We start from the raw sequence: 22,033 nt of genomic DNA on the forward strand, positions 1-22,033 counted from the left end.
CCCACAGGATACCCCAGGGGAGAGGGGGGGGTTTCTCAGCCCCCTGTGAGAGCAGACTCTGAGTGTGCTGGCACTGGGCAGGCTCTGGGGGACTTCATTTCACTCCTGAGTGTTCCTCTGATTTCTTAGACAACAAAAGGACAGGATTTCCACTGCTGCCTGTTGGGCACTTCACTAGAAAAAGTTGGGGAAGAGGGAGGCATTTGAGAGCTGTCACTGAAATGTTGACATCCTTAATTCTGCATAAATGCTACTTGGACCACCTCCTGCCCTCAGCTATCTTGCACAACTTCTAGAGACTAGTGAAAATGAAAGCAAAATTTGGCTTTTAATTTGACTTCTCGTCTAAGCAGAATGCACTTGGCCAGAGGAGTAGTGCTAATAGCGGCTTATTTCAAGGAATATTCAACATAAATATCCAATTTATGCACTTTCTTTCACAGGCACTCTTGGTTTTAAAAATCTGACCATTTCTGCTCTTTTCCTGCAGAGGATAGCGATGGCCTTGGTCTGTGTGGATGGATCCTGGTGATCACCTCGCTGGTTTTCACTGTTCTTACATTTCCCATATCCATCTGGATGTGCATAAAGGTAAAATTGTTCACTGCTAAATTGGATTAAAGCTTTAAGCAATGCAGAGTGGTAATTATTGTTCTCAGTTTGAGTTACTTGTTTTCAACACAAATTAATCCCACTCTGCTCTTTCTTGAACTGTAGCAGGCAGTGTGTAGCAGACCCAGCTCTTCAGTGCATTCATCTTCACACCAAAAATAAAAGTGCTGTTACAATATTTTGTCAAAATGATTCCTGCACTGACCTCTTTACCACATCTGCCCAGTTGTCATTAGCACATGAGCTAATTTGGGAGATCAGAATAATTGCAAGAACCCATAATTACTCTTGGAGGACTGATACTTTGATTTTTACCTTTTTTAAGGAGATATGCATATGTCTAAGTATGAAGTGTGGAATTATAAATATCTCAGTCTGTACATAACTGTGGCTGTGTGTGAGACATCTGAAGACACTGTGTCATCTGTGATCACTTTGAGCTTGATGTTTCCAGTTCCCAGGCAGGAGGAGTTATTTCCTCCTGGTTTGGCTGATGTACAGCATCAGAATTGGAGCTGGAAAAATCCCTGCTGGGTCACAAATACTGCCCTTCGTTGTGTCGTTGCCAGGATATTCCTGATGGCAGCTGCTGTGCCTGGACCTGCTCAGGTGACATCCTGTTGATAGATAGTCTGAAGAGGATTTCTTGTGGAATATTGTCCTGATTTTTCCTTTTGCTCTTTGACAATAAAGTTTAGGCTCAAATTCTCGAGAGCAGCCAGTTGAGAAATGTGTTAAATATGAGTCTCAAGATTGTCTTAGACTGGTGTGTGATAGTTTGGAATCCATCATGTGGCTTCTGCAAACCCTGGCATGACATCCCCAATGTGTTGCAGATCATAAAGGAATACGAGCGAGCCATCATATTCCGGCTGGGACGCATCCTAAAGGGGGGAGCAAAGGGACCAGGTATGTCCTGGGGGCAACTGCTCTGAGTTAGTCACTGGCAAAGCAAAGCTCTGGAGAGGCATTGCAGTAGCTGGTGAATGGATTTCTCAAGAATTCTGTGACTTCCAGTAAGAGGATGTGTTACAACAGCAATTGGACTCGTGGGTCCCTTCCCGCTCCGAGTGTTCTGTGATTCATCCTTTATGTGCAGAAGGCAGCAAACTAATTATCTGTGAGCCTTGCCCAGCTCTGCTTTGGTAATGTGGTGTGCAGGTGGAGTCAAAGGCACTGAATAGAAAGAGAGGAGTAAAGGCATCAAATGTATTTGACAAAAGAAGTTTGATCTATCAGTTAAACCCCAGTTGGTCTGAGAGCCTTGATGCCCTTCAAAACTGACAGAAACCATTAAAGTATTTGATGGCTTTGAAAAGTTGCCTCTGTGTATTAGGAACTCTGGGACCTGCAAGAATGTTGCTTTCAGCTGCTGCTCTTGCTGCCCTGAGTGACAGAAAGGGGCAAGAGCTTCTTCCTTCATTTCACCCAGGTTTTGCAATATTCCACATTTCAGTGATCAGTGAACAAAAGGAGGCTGATACTTTCTGCTTGCCAGAATTAAGCCCCACAAGTAACTCTGTGGGGGGAGCATTTTTAAAAGTAGCTGTCAACAGTTTTGGGGTCTTTTTCCCAAATGTTAAAAATCTCTAAATAAGTGATACCTGGATAACTTGAAGTTTCTCCACATGTGTTTTTGAAAGCCTTACCCTGCTTTGGAAGCCATGACAAGCATTGTGCTGCTGAGCTCCCCACAAAGAGCTGTGCAGCCTCAGTGCTTGGATTTCAGCTTTTTTCAGTAGCAAGTTTCCTCCACTTTAATGACCCATTTTCACATCTTCTTGAATGGATTTTTTGGTACAGGTTTGTTTTTTGTCCTGCCCTGCACAGACAGCTTCATCAAGGTTGATATGAGAACCATCTCTTTCGATATTCCTCCCCAGGAGGTGAGTTTGTGTCTGATAAAGCACTGGCAGAATTTTGTGCACTCTCTTTTTCCTTGTCCCCTCTCAGGATTGGGTAACATGTAGTTTAAACAGAGATTTGTTGTGCAGCTGCAATGTGTTGTGAAGAAGACACATATCCTTTGGAAATGTCATCCAGTAGGAGAAGGGCACTGAAGGAAAACAAGTGCTGCTGCCCTCTGAGGACCAAATGAGATAATTTAATATGCCTGAGAGCTGGGAGGGAGGGCTCTGGAGCAAGGGCTGCTGGGCTTCATACAACATTCCCTAATTGCTTCTGTGAAATCTGGAAGGTTTCCAGATGCAGCAGTGATGTGTCCTGTGCCAATTTATCTAGGTGTATGAACCAGCTAAAATATTGGGGTGAAACTGGTACATACATCAAATGCTATTTATAGCACCTGGAAGGAATGAGGGGTCAGCTCCCTTTGGGGCTTCTGTGCCCTGCCCTGCACAGGAACCACACCTCATGGCATCTGATGCCTTTCAGCTTGAAGGTGCAAAAGAACAAAAAAAATTACTTTAATTTCTAGTCTGTTTTTCCTTCGACCTCTTCACTGTGCAGCAGAGTGTGGCAGAGCATTAACCCAGCTGAGCTCAGGCTGCCAGCTCCAGGGGTAACAGAGGAATAGGAACCAACTGGCCCTCTAAGAAATGAGTTAGTGAACAATTGTATCTCGATGGCTACAACTGTATCCCTCATGTATCTGGTGTGGTTTTCAAGCAGAGATGGTTGATGCAGCCTGTCTGGGGCATCTGTTTCCTGTCAGATTTGCTCCTTGGCTTGTTGCACATTGTTAGTTGTGGATTGAGACAAATGGCAGCTGTCCTGGTGCACTCTGAAGGGTAATTGGGAGAAACCTAATCACTGGCAGGCAGAATGTGCCTGCAGCTGCTGATGTGCCATTAGTGAAGCCATCAGTAATCCAGTTTTCTTGATTAAATTATGCTTATGGATTTAGGTTTGTGTTCTGTAGGTAGAGGCACATTTTTATGTGTTCAGCATGATTTCTGTGTGTGATGCTCATTCTTTAGCTTGTGCTGTTATGGAAAGCCTGCTGAAAGAGGTGGTTTGGGAAGGGGCAAACCCAATTCTGTACTTCAGTGAAAGCTTCCAGTCTTCTCTGGCTTAGCTCTGGGATGGCTCTGGTTCCCTGAATTCCCTGTGCACAGACCCCCTTCTGCACTAAATGTCTCAGTTTGCACCTCAGCCCACCCTCCCTGTGGCCAGGCTGCCTCTCACACAGCTCTGCTTAAACCTTCCCAAAATGCAGCACAGGGACCTACCTGGGGGTGATCCATTGCCAGGTCCAGAGTCCCAGGTTAGACCTTCCCAGGTGAAGTTGTGTTTCAGGGTAAAGAATTTCTGCCTTTTTTGCCTTTTCCTGTCCTGGTATGACTGTGAATTCAAAGAAGTGAGATAAAAATAACATTATGGCAAAGCTAATGGAATGTATTGTTCACTGAGAAGTGTTCTAATCCCATATTTAGTCTCAGCTTTACAGAGCTGTACTGGAAGGTTCATGAGCACTGGGACACATTCACATGCAGCAAATGTGCACAAGGACTTTTGTTTTCAAGACAGTGGAAAAACTAATTTACTCTGGAAAAACCAGGAGTTGGTAAAACAAATAGGTAATGATCCTAATCATTAACCTTGTATTTATTGAGTATTCTCTGCTCTCCCCACTGCTCTGCAGATCCTGACCAAGGACTCGGTGACGGTGAACGTGGACGGGGTGGTTTATTACCGGGTCCAGAACGCCACCCTGGCCGTGGCAAACATCACCAACGCCGACTCTGCCACCCGCCTGCTGGCACAGACCACCCTGAGGAACGTCCTGGGCACCAAGAACCTGTCTGAGATCCTCTCTGACCGGGAGGAGATTGCACAGTGCATGCAGGTACGAGCTGTGGGGATCCATCAAACGGCTGCATGAGCAGCAATCCCAGGGAGAACCTACAGGAGAGGATTTATTGTACCTCTAAGTGATAAGCCAAGGTGTGGTTTGGAGCTTTAGGCAAAGCCCTGTTCAAGATCTCTTGGGATGGCACTCTCTAAAGTAAAAATGAGGGACTAAAGCAGTAATGGACCAGTGGGAATGAGGGATACAGGACAGGAGGCCTTCCCTGGATCATTGTGTCAGTTCTTGCTGTTGATGGAAATTATACCACAGAATTCCTTCAATACATTAATCAAGCTCTGGGCGTTTTTGTGAGCTTACAACAGTTATGCTTTTATAATTATCAAATCATAATACAAGTACTAAAGCCCTTAAAGCCCAAGAATTCTGAGATAACTCATTTGGTTTAATTGGTCATTCTTCAAATCTGGGCATTAGTTTGAGTCGGGTGTGTGGCTTAACTTACCTGTCCTGCCTTCTGCAGTCCACGCTTGATGAGGCCACAGATGATTGGGGCATTAAGGTGGAGCGTGTGGAGATCAAGGATGTGAAGCTGCCTGTGCAGCTGCAGAGGGCCATGGCTGCAGAGGCAGAGGCTGCCCGGGAGGCCAGAGCCAAGGTAAGGACACCAGCAGGGAGGTGGCCTTGGTTGGGTTTGGTTTTTACTTCGTGAGTAACTCCATGTGGTGATGTGGAGGATGAAGATGCTCAGCCAGATTGTGTTAAATATTAATTTTGATGCTTAATTACTTCATAACTTCTTAATTATTATTTATTCTGCTGTTTAAAAGAATACTGTGCCCTTGCAGTAGGACTCTGTAGGAGACTGTGCACTTGCCTGTGCTGACACACACCAGTACCTTCCCTGTTAAAACAGGGCCATCTCCAACCCAGCTGTCCTTGACAAATACTCAGAAAATGTTTATATCCCAATGCAGAAAGGCCACAATTCTGTCCCTGATGAACTGAGAACTTAAAAAAAGGAGGGAATAGAAAGGTATTTCCCCAGTAATAAGCACTCAATTCCTTCTCACCCTTGTAGACACAAAAAAATACAGCTTTAAGGAGAAAGTATTCTCAGCTGTCCAGGGGGAGTGCTGCTGCTCTTGAGAGGCAGTGCTGAAAGCAGCACAAAGGGTTTTGAAGGCAGAACAAATACTCCTGTGGCATTCTCCAGACCTGTGCTCAAAGACCCAGCTTTTGTGATCTGGCATTCTCGGGGTGGGAGGAAACCAGGAGTAAGGAGGAAACCAGGAGTAAGGGCCTGGAGAGCAAACAGGAGCCTGGTGAAACACCCCCCAGGGCAGGCCTGTGGCAGAGTGCTGGGCATGGCTCTGGTCCCACTGAGGGCTGTGCTGTGCCCCTGCCAGGTGATCGCGGCCGAGGGGGAGATGAACGCGTCCCGCGCCCTCAAGGAGGCCTCCATCGTGATCACCGAGTCCCCTGCGGCGCTGCAGCTGCGCTACCTGCAGACCCTGACCACCATCGCCGCCGAGAAGAACTCCACCATCGTCTTCCCCCTGCCCATCAACATCCTGCAGGGCCTCCTGCGCCTCAAGGAGTAGGTGGGGAGGGAGCACCTTTGCAGCACTGCCTTCCTGGGCGGTGCAGCTCCCGGCAGTGTTGGCAAAGTGGGTTTGCTGAGGAACCCCTTTTGTTTTACTAAGTGTTATAAAACTTGTGTGTAGTGTTTGTGGATATGGACAATTACAATTATTTGAAGTTGAAAGCCTCTCAGAAGGAGTACAAGCAGGTTGTGATCTTAAATAAGCTTTATCCAAACCGTCCTGGACGGGGCACCTGTAACCCAAAACCTCCCCTTTTCGAATAGTGTAGAAAAGGAGTTGTGGTAGAGATGATCCAACATTTGGAAAGAGAATTATTCCCTGCAAGGGAAGTGGAACAGCCCTGACTGTATTCTCCTGGAGTGTAGCTGTAGGTGATGGAGTCAGCAGATTGGTTCTCTGCCTTACACAAGGAAAAGATGCAGGAGTGAGAATACTGTCCTGGGGACTTGTGAAAATCAGGCTCCTGCTCTCTAATCCAGTCCCCATTCATGAGAAATAGTTGCTGGTGGAACTTTCCATCTGTTCTGCCCCCCAGGAATGGCACAAACATGCCGTGGTTATGGATTCAACGTGCTTGTGGTCACTGCTGGGCTGGTGTTGTTACAGGGCTGTGTCTGTGTAGGGTTGCGCTGCTTTAAAGCACTGAAAAGGGTCTGCTTTTATCTGTTTCTCTTAAAAAGAGTTTTTAAAAGCCAAAGTACTGCGTTTTATCCAGGTCTAAAGCCTTCTTTCTGTAGAAGTCAGATGTCTGTAACTGGTGGGGCAGGGTGGTGTTTAACAGAGATGCTGCACTGTTGATACACCCGTTGGAACACGGGGGTTTTACCTGGTGGTGCTGCTCTGTGCACACCTGGAGGGGTTGTTGTGTCACTAAGGGCTTACACTTCACCCCAAAGCAGGTGAGCCTCAGCTCACACAACCCTGGCTGGCTGTTAAACTTCATGTTTTGTACCTCTCCAGTAGATGTAATTACAGACTGAAATGAGGAGAATTGGAGTCTGCAGGGGGGGAGGCTCTTCAGGCTGCCACCAGCACTGAGTCTGGCACCTTGAACTTCTGGGAGGTGACAACGAGACCAAAAAGCCAAGATCAGTGCTGTAAGTGCCCTTCTCACACTGGGCAGCATAAACCTCACAGCTTGGGGTTTATCCCCTTTCTGCTATGCTCAGTTCTGTGTTTACAGGTGTTTTAGTACAGGCAGGGCCTGTTCAGCTGTGCCTTTGTCCCTGGCAGCAGATGCCCAAGTGCTGGTGCTTTCCTGCCTGTTTGCTGTAAAGCTTTCCTTTTCCTCTGCAGCACCAAAGCAATACACTCCTCTGTCAGTGCAGCAGTTCATGTAAGCTGAGCTTAACTTTTGGGTGGGAGGGGGAGAATCAGTTACCAAAGCTGGGCTGATCAGCACTGCTGTGCTCAGAGGGGGTCCTTTGGGAACACGGGGACTCTGTAACTCCTGCTGGTGCTGCCACAGGTGAATTGTTGCCCCTGTGAATTGTTGTTGACACCACGAGATGCTTTTTGCTCTCCTCTGAATAAAAGATGTGCTGTTTACTAACGAGTGACTGTCTGTAAGAGTTGAACACTGTTCATTTATCGGGGTCTTAAATGCTCATAATTCTGGTGAGGGGAAAGAAAACAGTCCCAAACCTCCAAAAATAATTGCTTTAGTGAGAAGTCCATGTGCAAAAGAAGGTTTTGGGTTCTAAGGTGTGTTCCTTTCGAGGAGGTTCAAAGGTGGGATTTATAGGTGCTATGTAATGTTTCCTTCTTCATAACAAACCCCACCATTTCTGTTCTTCCCATGTTTCACACAAGCTTTATTGTATTAAATATAATCAAAGCAAGGAGGAGGGTCAATGACCAGTCGTGATTGTTTTCGGAAATTATTGCACAGCTACTTGGCTATTTAACATCATTCCCTCGTTAATGTGCATCCTGGAGGAAGGAGCTCTCGGAGACACTGAAGGCACTGGACTGGCTCTGTGTCAAACCTGTTCTCAGACATCCACGTCTGCCATCGCTCTCTGCAGGGGATCCACAGCCCAGTACTGGTCATCCCAGCCCAGGAACCAGCCGGAGAAGGTGGGGGGCTCGAAGCCCTGTTTGATGATGGTCACGGGGGTCCTCTTGTCGCGGTTGGACGGGTCGGTGTCGATGTAGCGCTTGGCTGGGGGAGGAGGGAACCTCACTGAGTGAATCAGGGCTGAATGGCTGCTCCTTAACCAACCAACCAACCCCCAAAAGTTTTCACCCTGTGGTCTGTAGGATGTGGATGGCCTGCCTCATGAGCAGACAGTGGGAAAGGGAGAAAGGGATAGTTCAGAGAGGAAAATGTGACATTACCAGATTTCAGTGCCTCAGTCTTTTCTTCTTCTTGGGCATCTTGCCCAATCCATACAAAGACCTAAAGAAAAAAAAAAGCATATTAATTATTTCAGCGACACTCTCTTTCTGAAGGGGTGATTTAGACAAAATCTCAGTGACCAGAGGGTGACACAGACCCAAACATCCCCGTGTCGGGTGTGCCTGGGGTGTTGACCCAGTGAGACCAAAGATCACTTGATCTAAGAAGCTTTTTGCCTGCATTTTATCTACAGAAATTGTAGATCTGTGAATGAATTCTACACTAGTTTAACACCAGGGGAAAGCAGCAGATGTTTGAACATTTTTACATAGAACATTCAAACTCAGTAAGTTGCCTTGTGGCTGATTTAAGCACAGTCTATTATACAGCAGCACTGCTGGCTGTTGTAATTTGGGTCTTGATCCAGAGCCACTCTGTGCCTGTTCTTTGCTCCCCTTGTCACCCTGGAAACGTGAGGTACCTGATCCCACGTGTCAAGGATCATCACATCATCTGTAGCCAGGTCATCCTGAGTCAGATCTCCAGGGACTTCTTCAATCTGGAAAACAGAGGGTTAAGGTGAGCACAGGCTTCAAGCACCACTTTACCTGTACAGGAGAAATAGCACAAAGGAAGAGCAGGGGTGACACTGATGGTGGGTGGCTCAGAGCAGCTGGGACTGAGGTTCTCCCAGCCTTGGCAGGGGGTGTTGAAGTAACTGATGTCAGGGACTCACCGTGAAGTGCCCGCTCTTGTTGGAGCAGGCGAAGAGCCGCGGGGGGTGGGTGTCCATCTTCTTGTCCTTGAGCCGGGGGGAGGTGCGGTACGGGGCCTTCCCACCCAGGGCTGCCCAGAAATTGTCTGCAAGAGAGAGGCTGGTGCTTCACTTGTCCATGGAAACCACAGCAGGGTTATTATGGTTTGACTCAGGCTCCCCTGTGACCCCCTCACCTGGCTCTCTGCCCTCAGAGACCTGTACTGGGCGAGCTCCCAGGATCTTCAGCAGCTCCTGTGCTCCCGATTTCTCAGCGTTGCTGGCTCCTTGGCCAACCCACAGGTAGGCAGCAGAGGGAGTCTTCAGGACAAAGGCATCGTTGGAGTTCAGCTGACTGGCAGTAGGATCCAGCTGAAAAGAAGGATCATTGCAGGTGTCAGATGTAACCATCCTCTACCCAGAGCCCATTAGTTCAAAATAAAACCAGAACCTATCGTTGAATAACCCACAAACAAGGCACTCCTGGGAGCGTGTAAGGCTGTAAGATGTGTGTTCCCTGTATCCAGGTGATGAGTTAGACTTGCCACATGGGAAGAGCAAACAACTGTTTCTCTGTGATCTACAGGTGCACAGGACATGTAGTGCCTGCTCTGTCATTTTGCCAGTCTGTGGCCATGGCAGGAGATGTAGGAGCTCACTGGGCAGCCCAGGGCAGAGCAGTTCCCTGCTGGGACACTGCTCAGTCACCAACACCATCTCCTCTGTGTCAGCAAGGACAGGCCATCTTGAAGCTGGAAACTTGGGAAGTTACTGGAGTCACCTCCCCTGGACCTGTTCACTAGGATTTAATCTCTGTGTTGTTGCACAGGGTTTTGTGTGCATTTTCTTCCAGAGGAGTGGGACTCTGAACCCATGTCCTGGCACAGGTTCCATGGGAATTTAGCTCTTCCTGCTTTCAGCATTGTTGTCACACAATGGGCTCAGCACAAGTCACAATGGCCCAGTCCTGTTCCATGGGTTCATGTTCCCATCAGGGCCTGTCCAAACAACAGCAGAGTTCTTCCCCTTGCACGTACCTCCACAGCTCTGGTGGCTCCGGAGGTGCTGGATCGGACCTGGAAGAGCCGCGTTTCCGCGGGCGCCGTCTGCCCTCCTTCCCTCGAGGTTCCCCCCTTGTAAACAATCAAGGGCTTGCCCCCAAACATGCTCATCAGGTGAGGTGGCTCCTTCCCTTGCACCACTCGTTTCTGGAGAGAAAGAAACGTGCTGTCAGTTTGGAGCAGCACAAGAGGTACCAGAAATGGCCTTTGCAGCTGGAATATCCACACGGTACCCAGCTGGGGGCAGGGCTGTAATACAGGTATTATTTATTCCCACAGAGTTGGGGTTTGGTTTCTGCTGGGTTGTGTTTGTTCCTTTACCTGCACAGGGCTGCCTCCCAGCTCCTCGTCCAGCTGCACTGTGAGGAAGGCAGAGGTTGCAATCTCATCCTGTGTGGAGTCAGCTCCCTGCCTGGGAGACAAGGCCAAATTCCAGCTTTATTTTCAGCCCTTCCAGACACACACACACCTTACAGAGATCCAGAGGAGTTAAGGAAAACCTGAGTTACCAAACCTTCACTCAACAGGAAGGAGACACTGGTTGTCCTGTGTTGCAGCACAGGGATTACAGGGGGAGACAAGAACCTTTGCTAGATAAGCAGCACACCTCTGCAGGATCTCCAGCCCAGTCTCCTCTTCTTTCCAGCAGCCAGTTAAAAACACAGCTGTTGGCACTGGGATCAGGAGTTACATGTGCAGCCCCTGGGCAGGCTGTGTCCCTTTGGGGTTCACTCAGGGGTTCTGCCTGTGCCCTCTGCTTGTTGAGGAGCAGCAAAACCACCCCTGTGAGCCTGACTGGAAAATTCCTCCGTAAGGACACGGGCTGGGAACTGTCCCAGTCACAACAGCAGAGTATCAGAAGTTCCTTACAGTGATCTCAAAGGTGTAGGAACTCTGCAAAAAGCAGCAGAGCTTGATCCAAAGAAGGGAGTAACTACTACTGGGGGGGGGAGAATGCTAAAAAAAGCTAGCACAGGAATTCCCTCCATTGTTCCACTTCAAGTGAAACATCCCACACCTCTGAGGGAGTGTTTTGTTCGCAAGGGATACTTATCCAGGGTGAAATTTTACTCCCCAAGGCTCCTCTGTAAGTGGGGAGCAGCAGTGATCCATTTTCCAGGCAGACCTGGCATGCAGCAGAGCTCCCTCACCAGGTGTAGATGATCTGGCCCTTCCTGCCGTCGTGCTGGTAGTCGTACAGGATGATGTAGCTGTCCCCGCCATAGAACTGCCCGTAGGTCGCAGGATTCACCGGCACCTTCTCGGAGCCTTCTATTCTCCAGATCTGGGGCGGGAGCAGCGGAGATGCCTCGTCAGTTCGAGCCCTGAGCCCTTCTCCCACTCCTGCATTCCCCAAATCCCGCGTTCCCCAAATCCCGCGTTCCCCAAATCCCGCATCCCCCAAATCCCGCATCCCCCAAATCCCGCATCCCGCCAAGATCCGCATCCCCAATCCCGCATCCCCAAATCCCCAAATCCCGCATTCCCAAATCCCGCATCCCGGCGCTCGCGGGGCTGCAGCGCCCCCTGCCGGGCCAGGGCCGACAGCGCCATGGACCCGACAACGGGACAATTCCCGTCCCTCTCCAGGGAAGGGAGCTCCGAGGCTTTCCGCGGGACTTCTGAACAGCCAAACCCTGGCCGGCACCTCCGGAGGGCGCTCAGCCCTTTCAGTCCCACCTCCAGCCCTGTCTGGACGGGCACGGGGTGGATGGGACAGGTGCTCCCACAGAATCACCCCCCACACGTGATGGCAACAGGTACAACAACCAGGAGGAGGAGGAATGAGGGAAACTGTGGGGTCAGAATTAACAGAATCACCACCACTTACCTGCAGGGCTCTCCAGACCCTGCTGGCATTTCTGGTGTTAAACATTGCCCCAGTGCTCACAAAAGCTCAGTGCTGAGACAGCTCTCAGGCCTCCATTTGTCCCACTGCTCTTGCAGGAATGCCACCGAGGGGCAAAGAGAAGTTTGGGAAGCTCCCCAGAGGGGTGCTGGCACTGCTGACCTGTTTCTTGCCCGAGCCATCATCCTCCATGCCGTGCTGGGCAGCCATGGCCCTGGAGCTGTGCAGAGTGGCCGCGTCGAAAGGGACCTGCTCGATCTTGGCAATGTGACCAGAAACGTGGGCCTGGCCCAGCCCCTCTGTCTGGTCCTTGTCCCGCCAGTTCTTGAAGAATTGCTTGAACAGAGGTGTCTCACCACTCTCAGGGAGGACTTGGATCTGAAATGAATGAGCCTTTAGAAGCATCTCCCCAGGGTTTATCTACCCCTTCTCTTTTGCACTCTTTGGAGAGAGGGCACGGCCAAGGTGAGAGTATCTGACACGAGAACATGAGCTGTGCTGGGGGAAATGCTGTTCAAGGGCAGGGTTAGCCCAGGAGCACCACTGCAGTGTCTCCCTGCAGAAAAGCAGATCACCCAAACCAGGAGCTCCCTGAAAGGCCAGGAGTGGAGTCCCCAGCCCGTGAGGCAGAGAAGTGTCCCCCATGCTTGGGGTTGGTCACAGGAGGGCTGCACCTCCTTACCTGGGTATGTTTGGGGTAACCCATCTTGTCAATGAACTCAGAAGCTGTTTTCAGTGCTGCCTTCTTCTCCTCAGAGTTGGCACCTTTGCCTTCGATGAAAACAGAGAGAAAAGAGGTCAATTTTTTTTTACCCAAAGAAGAAACTGCCCCAGGTACCTTTTGCAACAGTAGAAGGGCCAGGCCTCCCACATAAATGATGCCAAACAGCAAATGACAAGTGTTTGATCTCTTTTGTGCCTTTTTTGATGGCTGAGAGAACACACAACTGCCTTTCTACTTATGACATTAACTCTTTTCTCCCTGGTTGTCTCTGGTACCTTTCCAAACAAAGATCTTCCCATCTGTGCCATGGTCCAGGATGAAGCAGTCATCTGTGCTCAGGGCTGCCTGGGAGAAGGGGTTCTCATCTGCCACCAGGGACACTGCCATGTTCCCAGCCCCATTGGAGACCTGTGACAACACAGCACAGAGGTCACACAAGGCACTCCCTGCTCCCCCCACCCAGTTCAGAACTCAGGCAGGAGAAGGGAAATACATTTGAATGCACTGGCTCTGCAGGAACTATTGTTTTCAAACAGGATACCTCTGACACAGAAACAGTATGACAAAAACATAACACTTATTCTGAAGAACTCAAGTGCTTCCAGCAAAGCAGGTACTGCTGGGACCAAAGAGAGATTGGTCCAAAGTGGTAAATATCCTTGGTGCAAAGGCAGCCAAGAGATACCTTCTAGAGCCAACCAACTGCACTCGAGGATGGAGGGTAGCTGAGAACAGGCCTCCCTGAATCGAGTGGGGCTACTAATCTGAGTTTCTGTACTGATTAAGGGGTGAAGTTCCACATTACAAACCATTCTGGCTGGGATTCACCCCATCATTACTGTCTCCCTACAGTCCAGAGTGGTGATAAGGACACCAAAAGCACATGGACACATGGTGTGAGCAACCAAGGCTCATACACAAGGCTTGATAAAAAGCCAACAGCAGAGTGAGGCAGGAGCAGGACTGGGATCAGCTCAACTCCTCTCTGCTATTCCAGCCCCATCTAAGTGAACAAAGAGCACTCTGTTCTCCCCAGTGTTATGTCAGGACCTCGTTACCTTGTAGAGCTTGGCCAGCTTTCTGTTGGCTGTGTCGGTTTTGGTCTCATCAGAAACTCCTGGTGGCAAAGTGGGCTTTGGTCCCAGGACCTCGAGAGAGAGAGAGAAAAATCATTATCAGCCAGTCCAAGGGGACCTTCATTCCCAGATGCTCCAGTCAAGGGAACAAGTAGGAAAAAATTCCAGACCAACAGTGTAAGTACACCCTGATGTCCCAGCAATGCAGAGAACCAAGTCTGCACCGAGCTGTGTGATCACACCACTGACACTTCACAGGGAAAGACACCACTGAGCCTGCCCACCCATCCCACTGACCCTTCCCCCTGCAGCACAGACTGGAGCAGTGACTGACCTGGAGCATCTCCTCCCGCTCGGATCCCTCCTCGGACACGTAGACCTTGGCGCGGCCGTTGCGCTCGTTGTCCCGGATGCCCTTGGCCAGCACCGTGGCCTTGAGCCGCTCCTGCCGGTTGCTGTTGGAGCCACACCATTGGAAGATGTTCTGGGGGAAAGCGGAAAATCTGTCAGACTGTGACAAGCCCCTTTCTGGATGGGATGGGACTCGATGGCTGGGACTGACCGATGTCAGGCTGCTTCAGACATCACCAGAGCAGGGCAAAAAAACCCTTCCGTGACTCTGGGACAGCTCCTGCCCCTGGAAATCTGCCAGACCTGCCTTTTCCATGGTACTCACACTGCCCAGGTCCAGGATGAAACAGTCCCCTGTGTTGAAGCTGTCCCAGCTCACAGGGACCTCCGTGGCCCGCACTGTTCTCCTGCCTTTGACCTGCAGCAGCCTCTGCACAGTGACCTCGTTGGGGACCACGTGTCTGAAGCCAGAAGCAACACCACCAGCCTGAGGGAAAACACAGGGACAAGGATTCACTCTGGGACTGCTGAAGAGTGTATTGCCATGTGTATAACATGTCCTGCCTACCACAGGTTATCCCAACCTCACGATTCACCCTCTCTGCTGATAAAGAAACACTTGGAATTCCTTATCCATGCAGGCAACAGGGCTCATGTCACTTATCCTCAAGAAAAGCACAACCACATTCAAGTGAATGAAAATAACAACAAATGAGTGGGAGATAAGCACGACAGAAAGCCCAGGAAAGTCTTAGACATGAGGAAATGTAGGCACTTTGCAAGCATTTGGCCTGATACTGCTTTCCTTGTGCCTTTGGACTCCTACAGACACAACTGCTCTTCACTGCATGTTTTCACTTCTATCCCACTTCACTGTGATGGCAGAGAAGAGAAACTCCCACTACTGTTCATCTGCTTTACCAAAACACTGCACATGCTGAGGAGGAGGGTTCAGCACAGAAACAGTCTAGGAAGGTCAAACTGCTATGCAAGTGAGGAGAAGTGAAATCTCCTGGGTGGGCGTTTCCCATCAACTCTGCTGCTTTTTTAATTCATTCCAGGTGTCCTGGGACTGTTCTTTCCTCTGCTTCTCGAAGAAAAACAAAACCTTGATTCCTAAAATTTTCTGGGGCTTTTCTTGTGTATTATTAATTCAGCCAAATCTCTCCCAGTGGGATCTGCTGTTCTCCACCCTGTTCCAACTCACTGAAAACATCTGGCTGAGAGTAGGTTTTAAGCAACTGGAAAAAGGGCACTTCTCACTCTCCTGAGACCCGGGAGGAGGGCAGGGTGCCATTTGTTGCAAACTGCATTCCCAGAGGTGCCACAAAGCCCCAGTGAACACCCACCTTGTACTTGATGCCAGATTTGAAGTAGCCCAGGAAGGTGGGGGACTCGTGGCCCTGCACCTCGCGGTGCTGCACGGCCCTGCCCTGCAGGTGGTCGTCCATCTGCACCGTGAAGATGGCAGCGGCCCCTCGCTCATCCTGGGAGCTCTCATCACCTGAAACAGGGAAAGCCAACAGCTTGGAGGATGCTGCCAAAGGGTCTGGGGTTTGCAGGATGTGGGGGAAGCCTTGACATGGCCCTCTGTGACATTTACTGCAGCAGGCAGGTAGGACGGGAAAATCCCACTCCCTGAGTCAGGAGAGTAACACCCGACCTCCACCCTTTGGGGCAGAAAGGATTCCAGCCACCCCTTTCACCTCAGATCCTGTCCTTCCTGTGAACATCAGCAGAACAGGGACTTACTGTGTCATCTTGATCAGAAGGTATTTTTAGGAGCAGAGGTGGCCCTACTCACTACTGCAGGCACCACTGCAAATATTGAAGGTGAGCAGGGCTACATCCACCCCGAGCTGCACCTCCTGTGCTGCCAGCTGGGCTCTTTATCTCCTTGGGTGGCATTCCCTGGCCAGGGCAGGGGCAGTGGGAGGCTCAGGGGTTGCTCTGGGCTCCCCATTGCCAGGCCACTCCCCTCACTCACCCAGCCAGAAGTGCAGGTCGTACTGCAGGTTCCCGCTGCGCTGTTTGATGGTGTTCAGCACCAGGTAGGAGTCTCCTGTGAAGAAGTCTCCATACAGGTTTTTAGGCACTGGGACCAGGTCAAACTTCTCGACTCTCCAAATCTGAAGGCCGGGCTCCTTGCCAGCCTTCAGGAACTCGGCGTGTTCCACCATGGTGACAGGCTGGGGGGACAGAGGATGGGGCTCAGTGTGCAGAATACAGGGAAGGGTGTGTTTAAATTAAATTGCTTCTGACCCCTTAACTTACTGTTCCAGGCAACAAGGGCAAAGATTCCTTCTTTCTCTCGCATTGATCACTGTTAATTTTCAGTTCCTGACTTACCCTTTCCTAGACTCTATTTTCTTTGTTTGTTGTCCACCTCTCTTGATTTTAATCTATATAATTTTCCTTATCAACCTATAACTTTTCAATATGGCACATAAGTGAAGGGCTAATTCCCTTTCCTATAAATGCTGCATGACATTCCAGACTCTCAGAAACAAATCTCTTCTAACTGCACATTGCACATCTTGCACAAACATTGTTTACAGGTTTCCTAAAACCAGTGTGATCTTACCCAGCTCTTTCTGGAAAATGCTGTGAATGTCATCAGATTTAGGTAATGAACAGGTTTCTTAAAGCTCTTCTGTTCTGGCAAGTTACTTCAGAACTTCTGTGTAACTTGTCCCTTGTAGGAATGACAGTAATTTACACAACATCCTGTCCTAAGGACATTGCAATTTTGGTTTAATATGTTTACTGCCATCCTTATGCAATATATTCACACTATGCAATATCCATTACTTTCACAAACATCATCAACACTTTTCCCTATTATAAAAGAATTCCCTTTGGTAATTCTGGAAGGAAATGGAATGTTTCTATTGCATTGGCAGTGAAGTTTGTCCATGGATCACATCATGCCTTTGGGTGCTATCAGGTAACAGGGAAGAAAACATTCAAATATTCCATTAGGAGCATCCAGGGTTTTGACAAAGAAGACAGTTCACAGCAGCTGATGGACAAAAGGACAATATGCCGAGCTTTCAAGGCAGAAATAAAGGATGTTACAAACTAGAAAGCAAACCAGCAAGTTAGGTACCAGTGACTCCTAAGCTGAAATCAGACCTCAAAGATGGAGAACAATGAACTTCATCGCCATGAGTCCAGTCAGCCCGACTCCGCTTCTCCCAAACTCCCACCTCAGAACCGCACGGACAGAGAGTTAAAAGACAGTGGGACTCTTACAAGTACTTAAACCCCAGAAGTTTTCCAGGGTTTAATTGGGATGTTAATCACTTACCACAGCTGAGAGCACAACAGCTGCTGTAACAACATATCCCAGCCCTGCCATGGACATGGAGCTGACACAGCTCAGCTTCAGAGCCATCGTGCAGAAAATGGTGAGGAAAAGATAATTGAAGTCCTTTTTGCCCATTTCTAGGAGCAAATGGGCTTCTCCCCTCTCTGCAGAAGCTGTGGGGAGTCCCAGCTGCCTCCTCTCGCTGCTGGGGCAGATGAAGGGCAGAAGCCAATCTTTTATCAGGGACAAACACACCCACCCCCTCGGCAGTGCAGGGGCGGAACGTGTTTGTGCAAACAGGGCTCTTGGAATCTCGGAGCCTCCTCAGCCACTCAGAGGCTGAATCCCAGCAGGCTCCAGCTCCAGACAATATGCTATCCATTACCAACGGCTCAGCCAGGGGCAAACGAGCCAAATATCCCGTCACGAGGCCAACGGGAGAGGAAGGAATTAAGAGACATCGGCGGCAGAGGCAGCACTTTGTCAGCTGAAAGCTGGGAAGTTGATGGGACACAGAGGAACAGCACGGCTGCTCCAGCTGGCACTGGATGCAGGGAAAGACTCTGGAGAAGACAAGCACTGAAAGGATTCATCTGAACAACCTGAGGGGGGAGGGAATGCGGCCTCACCTCCCTGAACTTGTCAGAGGAGCGAGATGCAAAGTTCAGCCCCTGCTTTGCACCCGACTGTAACTTCCACACGTGGCCCTGTCAGAGTGACACTGCGGGGTTTGGGGTGGACCAATGGATCTCAGCTCCTGTGCTCACAAAAGGGTGTTTGGAGCTTGGGAGGCAACAGAACAACAGCTCATTCAATAATTCCATCATTTCACAACCAAGTATTTCTGAGGGTGTAGCAACACCCTGTGCAGGAACACAAAGCCATCAAACCTACTCAGTCCAACGGAATTACAACCCTGGCTGATTGTAGCATCCCAACCACCTGCCACCAACGAAGAGATCACTCCTCCAACCATCTCCCACCTCAGCAAACCCATCAGTCACGTTTTCCAAGCGTCTGCAGGGCGTAGACTGGGCAGGAAACTTTCCCTGTGGCCCTTCAGGAATGGAGCAGCCACACAAGGTGTGCTGCTGCTCAGTTCTGCTCTTAACAGGGGTGAATTCCTGACAGGAGGAGCTTCCCACTTCCAGAATCTCTCAGAGGATGCTTAAATAAGGGCCCAAACTCTCCAGCCACACAACAAAACTTCCACAGAGGACAGAGCAGACCCCGCTTTGTGCTTTCTCCACTCTCCAGGAGGATATTTTCTCTTTTCTCCCTCAGGAGAATACTCTGTCTCTGTCTTGTCCGAGCTGATGCATTTTGTTTGGAAATGTCACCTTGGCAATGTACCTTTAAAAGTTTCACTGGAAATTCTCAGACTGACACAGGCAATAAAAACAATGTGTTAGTCCTGATGGTATTTCTGATCTCTGGGAAGGAAGTTCAGAGTGTCAGAGGTCCGAGACCCAGTGAAAAACATGCTGGAACCCTGACTCCAAGGAAGGCAGCTGGGAAAGGCTTTGGCAGCTGCAGGGAACCCAAACCAAGATGTCTGGGTTGCATAACATTAGAAAGAGATGGGTCCCTTCCAAATGGAAAAATACTTTGGGCTTTTTATTCATAAATTAAATACCTGTATAGTGCCACAGCTGGGCAAACCTCACAGACTTTTTGAGGGTGGAAGGACCCAGGATCATCTTCTCTGTTAACATCCCACTGTAGGATGTACTGGAATCTGCAGATATGTGTATACATGATAGTTCTGAAAAACAATTTATTTAGTCTTCTAATTAACTTGGCATTTTTTAATCCAAGCTTGCATTGCCAACAAGCTGCAGAATGTAAATACAGGCAAAAGAGGGAAAGAGGGCTGCAGTGAATAAATAGTGTTCTTTTGTAAAATGAATTAATCTGAGCCATTTCTGAAGGGAATAGGTGTGAATCTACCCCAACAGCTGGTGTGGTTTATGACTGCTGGCAGCAAATGTTGCATTGTTCAGTGGAGCCCCAGAAATGTGTGTTCTGGACGTTGTACTGAGGGCATTGGCCAGCTGAGATCACCAGGGCCCTACAAGAGGGATGTCCTGATGGAGACATGGAAAACAGGCACAGGGAGAGCTGCTCTTACTAAAACTGTCCAGCTCAGTCCCAGAAAGGATGCTATGCAAGGCCAAGCTCTTATGCAAAGGGAAGTTATTTAAGGAAAACAAGGAAAGATCTTGGAATACAGGGTTTCGGTACAGATGGATCAGCTAAATGACACTTGGCTGTGCAGTGATAAAAACAAGAACTTGGGAGAAGAAATCCAATGATTTGAGCAACCAGGGGAAGACAACAACTTATTATGGGCTCCAGATGTGCAGTGACACAACCAGGACAGGGCTACCCAGGAATGGCTGTGCTGGAGCCTGGCTGAGAAACAATCCCAGGGGTGTCCTGCTGTGCTCCCAGCACAACCTGCAACACTGGGTACAACACAGGTCTCTGTGCCTGGCCCACAGACCAAAGGCAGAGTTTGGAGGCTGCTCCTCCAGGGCAGTGCTCCAGGATTTCCCTGAGGCTGGAAGCTGCTGGGTTCAGAGGAAGGGCCACCAAAGCTGCCACTGGCCCTGCTGTGTGTCCTCCCTGCCATAGGGTGTGCCAGCCCTGGTTGCTGATGCTTCCCCTGCCCCTCATCTGGAGGCACTTGTTGTCTCTCCTGGTATCCAATCCAAAACACCTCTTTTTTCCACCCTGCAATCAGCAGCTCTCTTTGCCTCCCTCCCCAAGTCCTTCCTCTGTGCCCTGCACGTTCAGCTCTGTCTGTGCCTCCCCCTCCTCTGTCACAGCCCCCCTGTGCCCTCACAACCCAACTCCAGCAGCACTTGGGCCCTTTCCTCTGAATTTGTTCCTGCCAAGGAGTGCCCAGTTCTGCACTGCTCAGAGAGGGCCCAGCACAGGCAGACTGAGAGGAATGTCCTGTTCCCTTGGGAAAACCTGTGGACACAGAGCCTGGAATCTCTTACTCTACCTCATCACACTGCAAAGTCCATTAGAGGGAATAATTAATGCCTGGTTCCTCCACACCAAATATCCTCTCCCATCTTCACACCTACCACCACCTAAAGCATCCCATGATGTATCTAAACTATCTTTCTACAAAGCAACATCATCCAATACTGACAGAAAATCTTCATTTTATTAAGTAACTGGCCACTTACAAGAGAAAAATGAGCACAAGGGGTTTTTTTTTAGGTGGCAATTCACACCTGGATAAAATACACACACACAGCAAGGACTTACCTGCCCAGGGCTGCTCAGGAAAGCTTGGCTGGATTAAATGAGGCTGAGACAAGCAGTGGCAGTGAGGTCACCACGTGGCTGTGCTCATTTGCAGCTCCGGTGTCTGCTGGTGACGGGTTCAGATAATTTGTCTAAATTTGCTGCGTAAACAAAGCCCACACAGGAAGGGCTGCAGCCAACACAGTGTTACACACAGTTGCTGCTCACTGCTGCAACTACTCCTGCCTTTCTGCATGGTGTGAAGGGTGGCACTTGCAGAGCATTTAATGGGTGGCATCAAAATAACTCACAAATACAGACTGAATTTCTAAAGTATGGGGAGAACAGTAAATCTTAGTAGAGTCTGTACCCACCCTACAGTCATGCTGCAAAAATGCATCTGATTGTATCTTGGGGGCAAATAGCTGCATTTCCACCCAACTCACTCTCTCTGTCCCTCTATTTATTTGCCAAACATTGCCTGGAGAATACGAACTGCTCCAAAGAAATAACAATATATGTCCTCAGGAAAAGAAAGCCTCACTTGTGTCCCAGCATTCCAGGCCTCCTATACCAAGTGCCAGAAGAAGTAAATCGCTGCTGTATTTCTGCTGCAGCTACAGGAAAACCCTAAATCCTTGTGTTTTGCAAGAGGCAAAGGGGTATAATCCTACTGGTACAATCAATCCAAGGAAATCAACAGGTTGTCCTTGCCACAGTAACACCAGAGTAAGAGCTGCATTCTCCAGATCACTGTCTGAAACAGTGACACTGGAGATATCAATTAAACAAAACCACAAATGAAGTTATTGTCTTGCTCCAGGTTTAGCTTCTCAAAGTGCAGAATCTCCACTGCCTGACTGCCCACACAGCCATTTCCTTTTTCTCTGAGCCTCTGCAGATCCACAAAATCTCTGATGAACTTACAAAGATTGTGTGAGTGGCACCACAGGATCCTTGAAGTTCTGACAGTCAAAACTCAGGACATCTTGCTGCAGAACAGGGAGAAAGGCAGAGGGTTCAGCCCAGGATTCCCAGTGATGACAGGGCAGTGGAAAGGAAACCCTTGTCTGTGCCTGCAGCCCCCCCTGCCAAAGCAGGGTAGAACATCACTGACTCTGCAGTGAACCACTGAAAAGAACTCTGGGGGCACTTCAGCTTTGTTACCAAGGGGACAGGCATTGAAAAATATCTAAACCCATAGATTAGCTCGGTTTTCAGTCTCCAGGCAGCCTTGAATTCAAACACACACAAAACTAAACCCACCCCCTTTCCTTCCATGTCCTGAAGAAGCCAGTAAACAAAGCTTATTTGG

The 22,033-nt window shown here is 49.3% G+C and overlaps 2 protein-coding genes across 2 annotated transcripts; one reads left to right on the top strand and one right to left on the bottom strand.

The window, feature by feature from the left end:
• Positions 1-486: 486 nt before the first annotated feature.
• STOM (stomatin) lies at positions 487-7,544 on the top strand (the record flags this gene model as incomplete). The annotated part of the gene is made up of 6 exons (XM_008927261.3): positions 487-591; positions 1,449-1,521; positions 2,416-2,498; positions 4,217-4,420; positions 4,905-5,039; positions 5,791-7,544. Coding segments are annotated over 6 exons (795 nt in total), but the record flags the coding sequence as incomplete, so codon positions are not given.
• Positions 7,545-7,776: 232 nt separating this feature from the next.
• GSN (gelsolin) lies at positions 7,777-17,670 on the bottom strand. Its single transcript, XM_008927226.3, has 17 exons — positions 17,455-17,670; positions 16,132-16,333; positions 15,494-15,648; positions 14,470-14,631; positions 14,128-14,277; positions 13,776-13,865; positions 12,993-13,125; positions 12,676-12,764; positions 12,156-12,371; positions 11,296-11,429; positions 10,466-10,556; positions 10,121-10,291; positions 9,281-9,455; positions 9,066-9,190; positions 8,811-8,888; positions 8,329-8,389; positions 7,777-8,152 (listed from the first exon to the last, which is right to left on the bottom strand). The coding sequence occupies exons 1-17, from the start codon at positions 17,587-17,589 to the stop codon at positions 7,983-7,985; spliced, it is 2,337 nt and encodes a 778-aa protein (XP_008925474.1). The 5' UTR covers positions 17,590-17,670; the 3' UTR covers positions 7,777-7,982.
• Positions 17,671-22,033: the final 4,363 nt, after the last annotated feature.

The sequence above is a fragment of the Manacus vitellinus genome, unplaced genomic scaffold (assembly GCF_001715985.3).
Source record: "Manacus vitellinus isolate BGI_N305 unplaced genomic scaffold, ASM171598v3 scaffold_27_pilon, whole genome shotgun sequence".
In the NCBI taxonomy this organism is placed as follows: domain Eukaryota; kingdom Metazoa; phylum Chordata; class Aves; order Passeriformes; family Pipridae; genus Manacus; species Manacus vitellinus.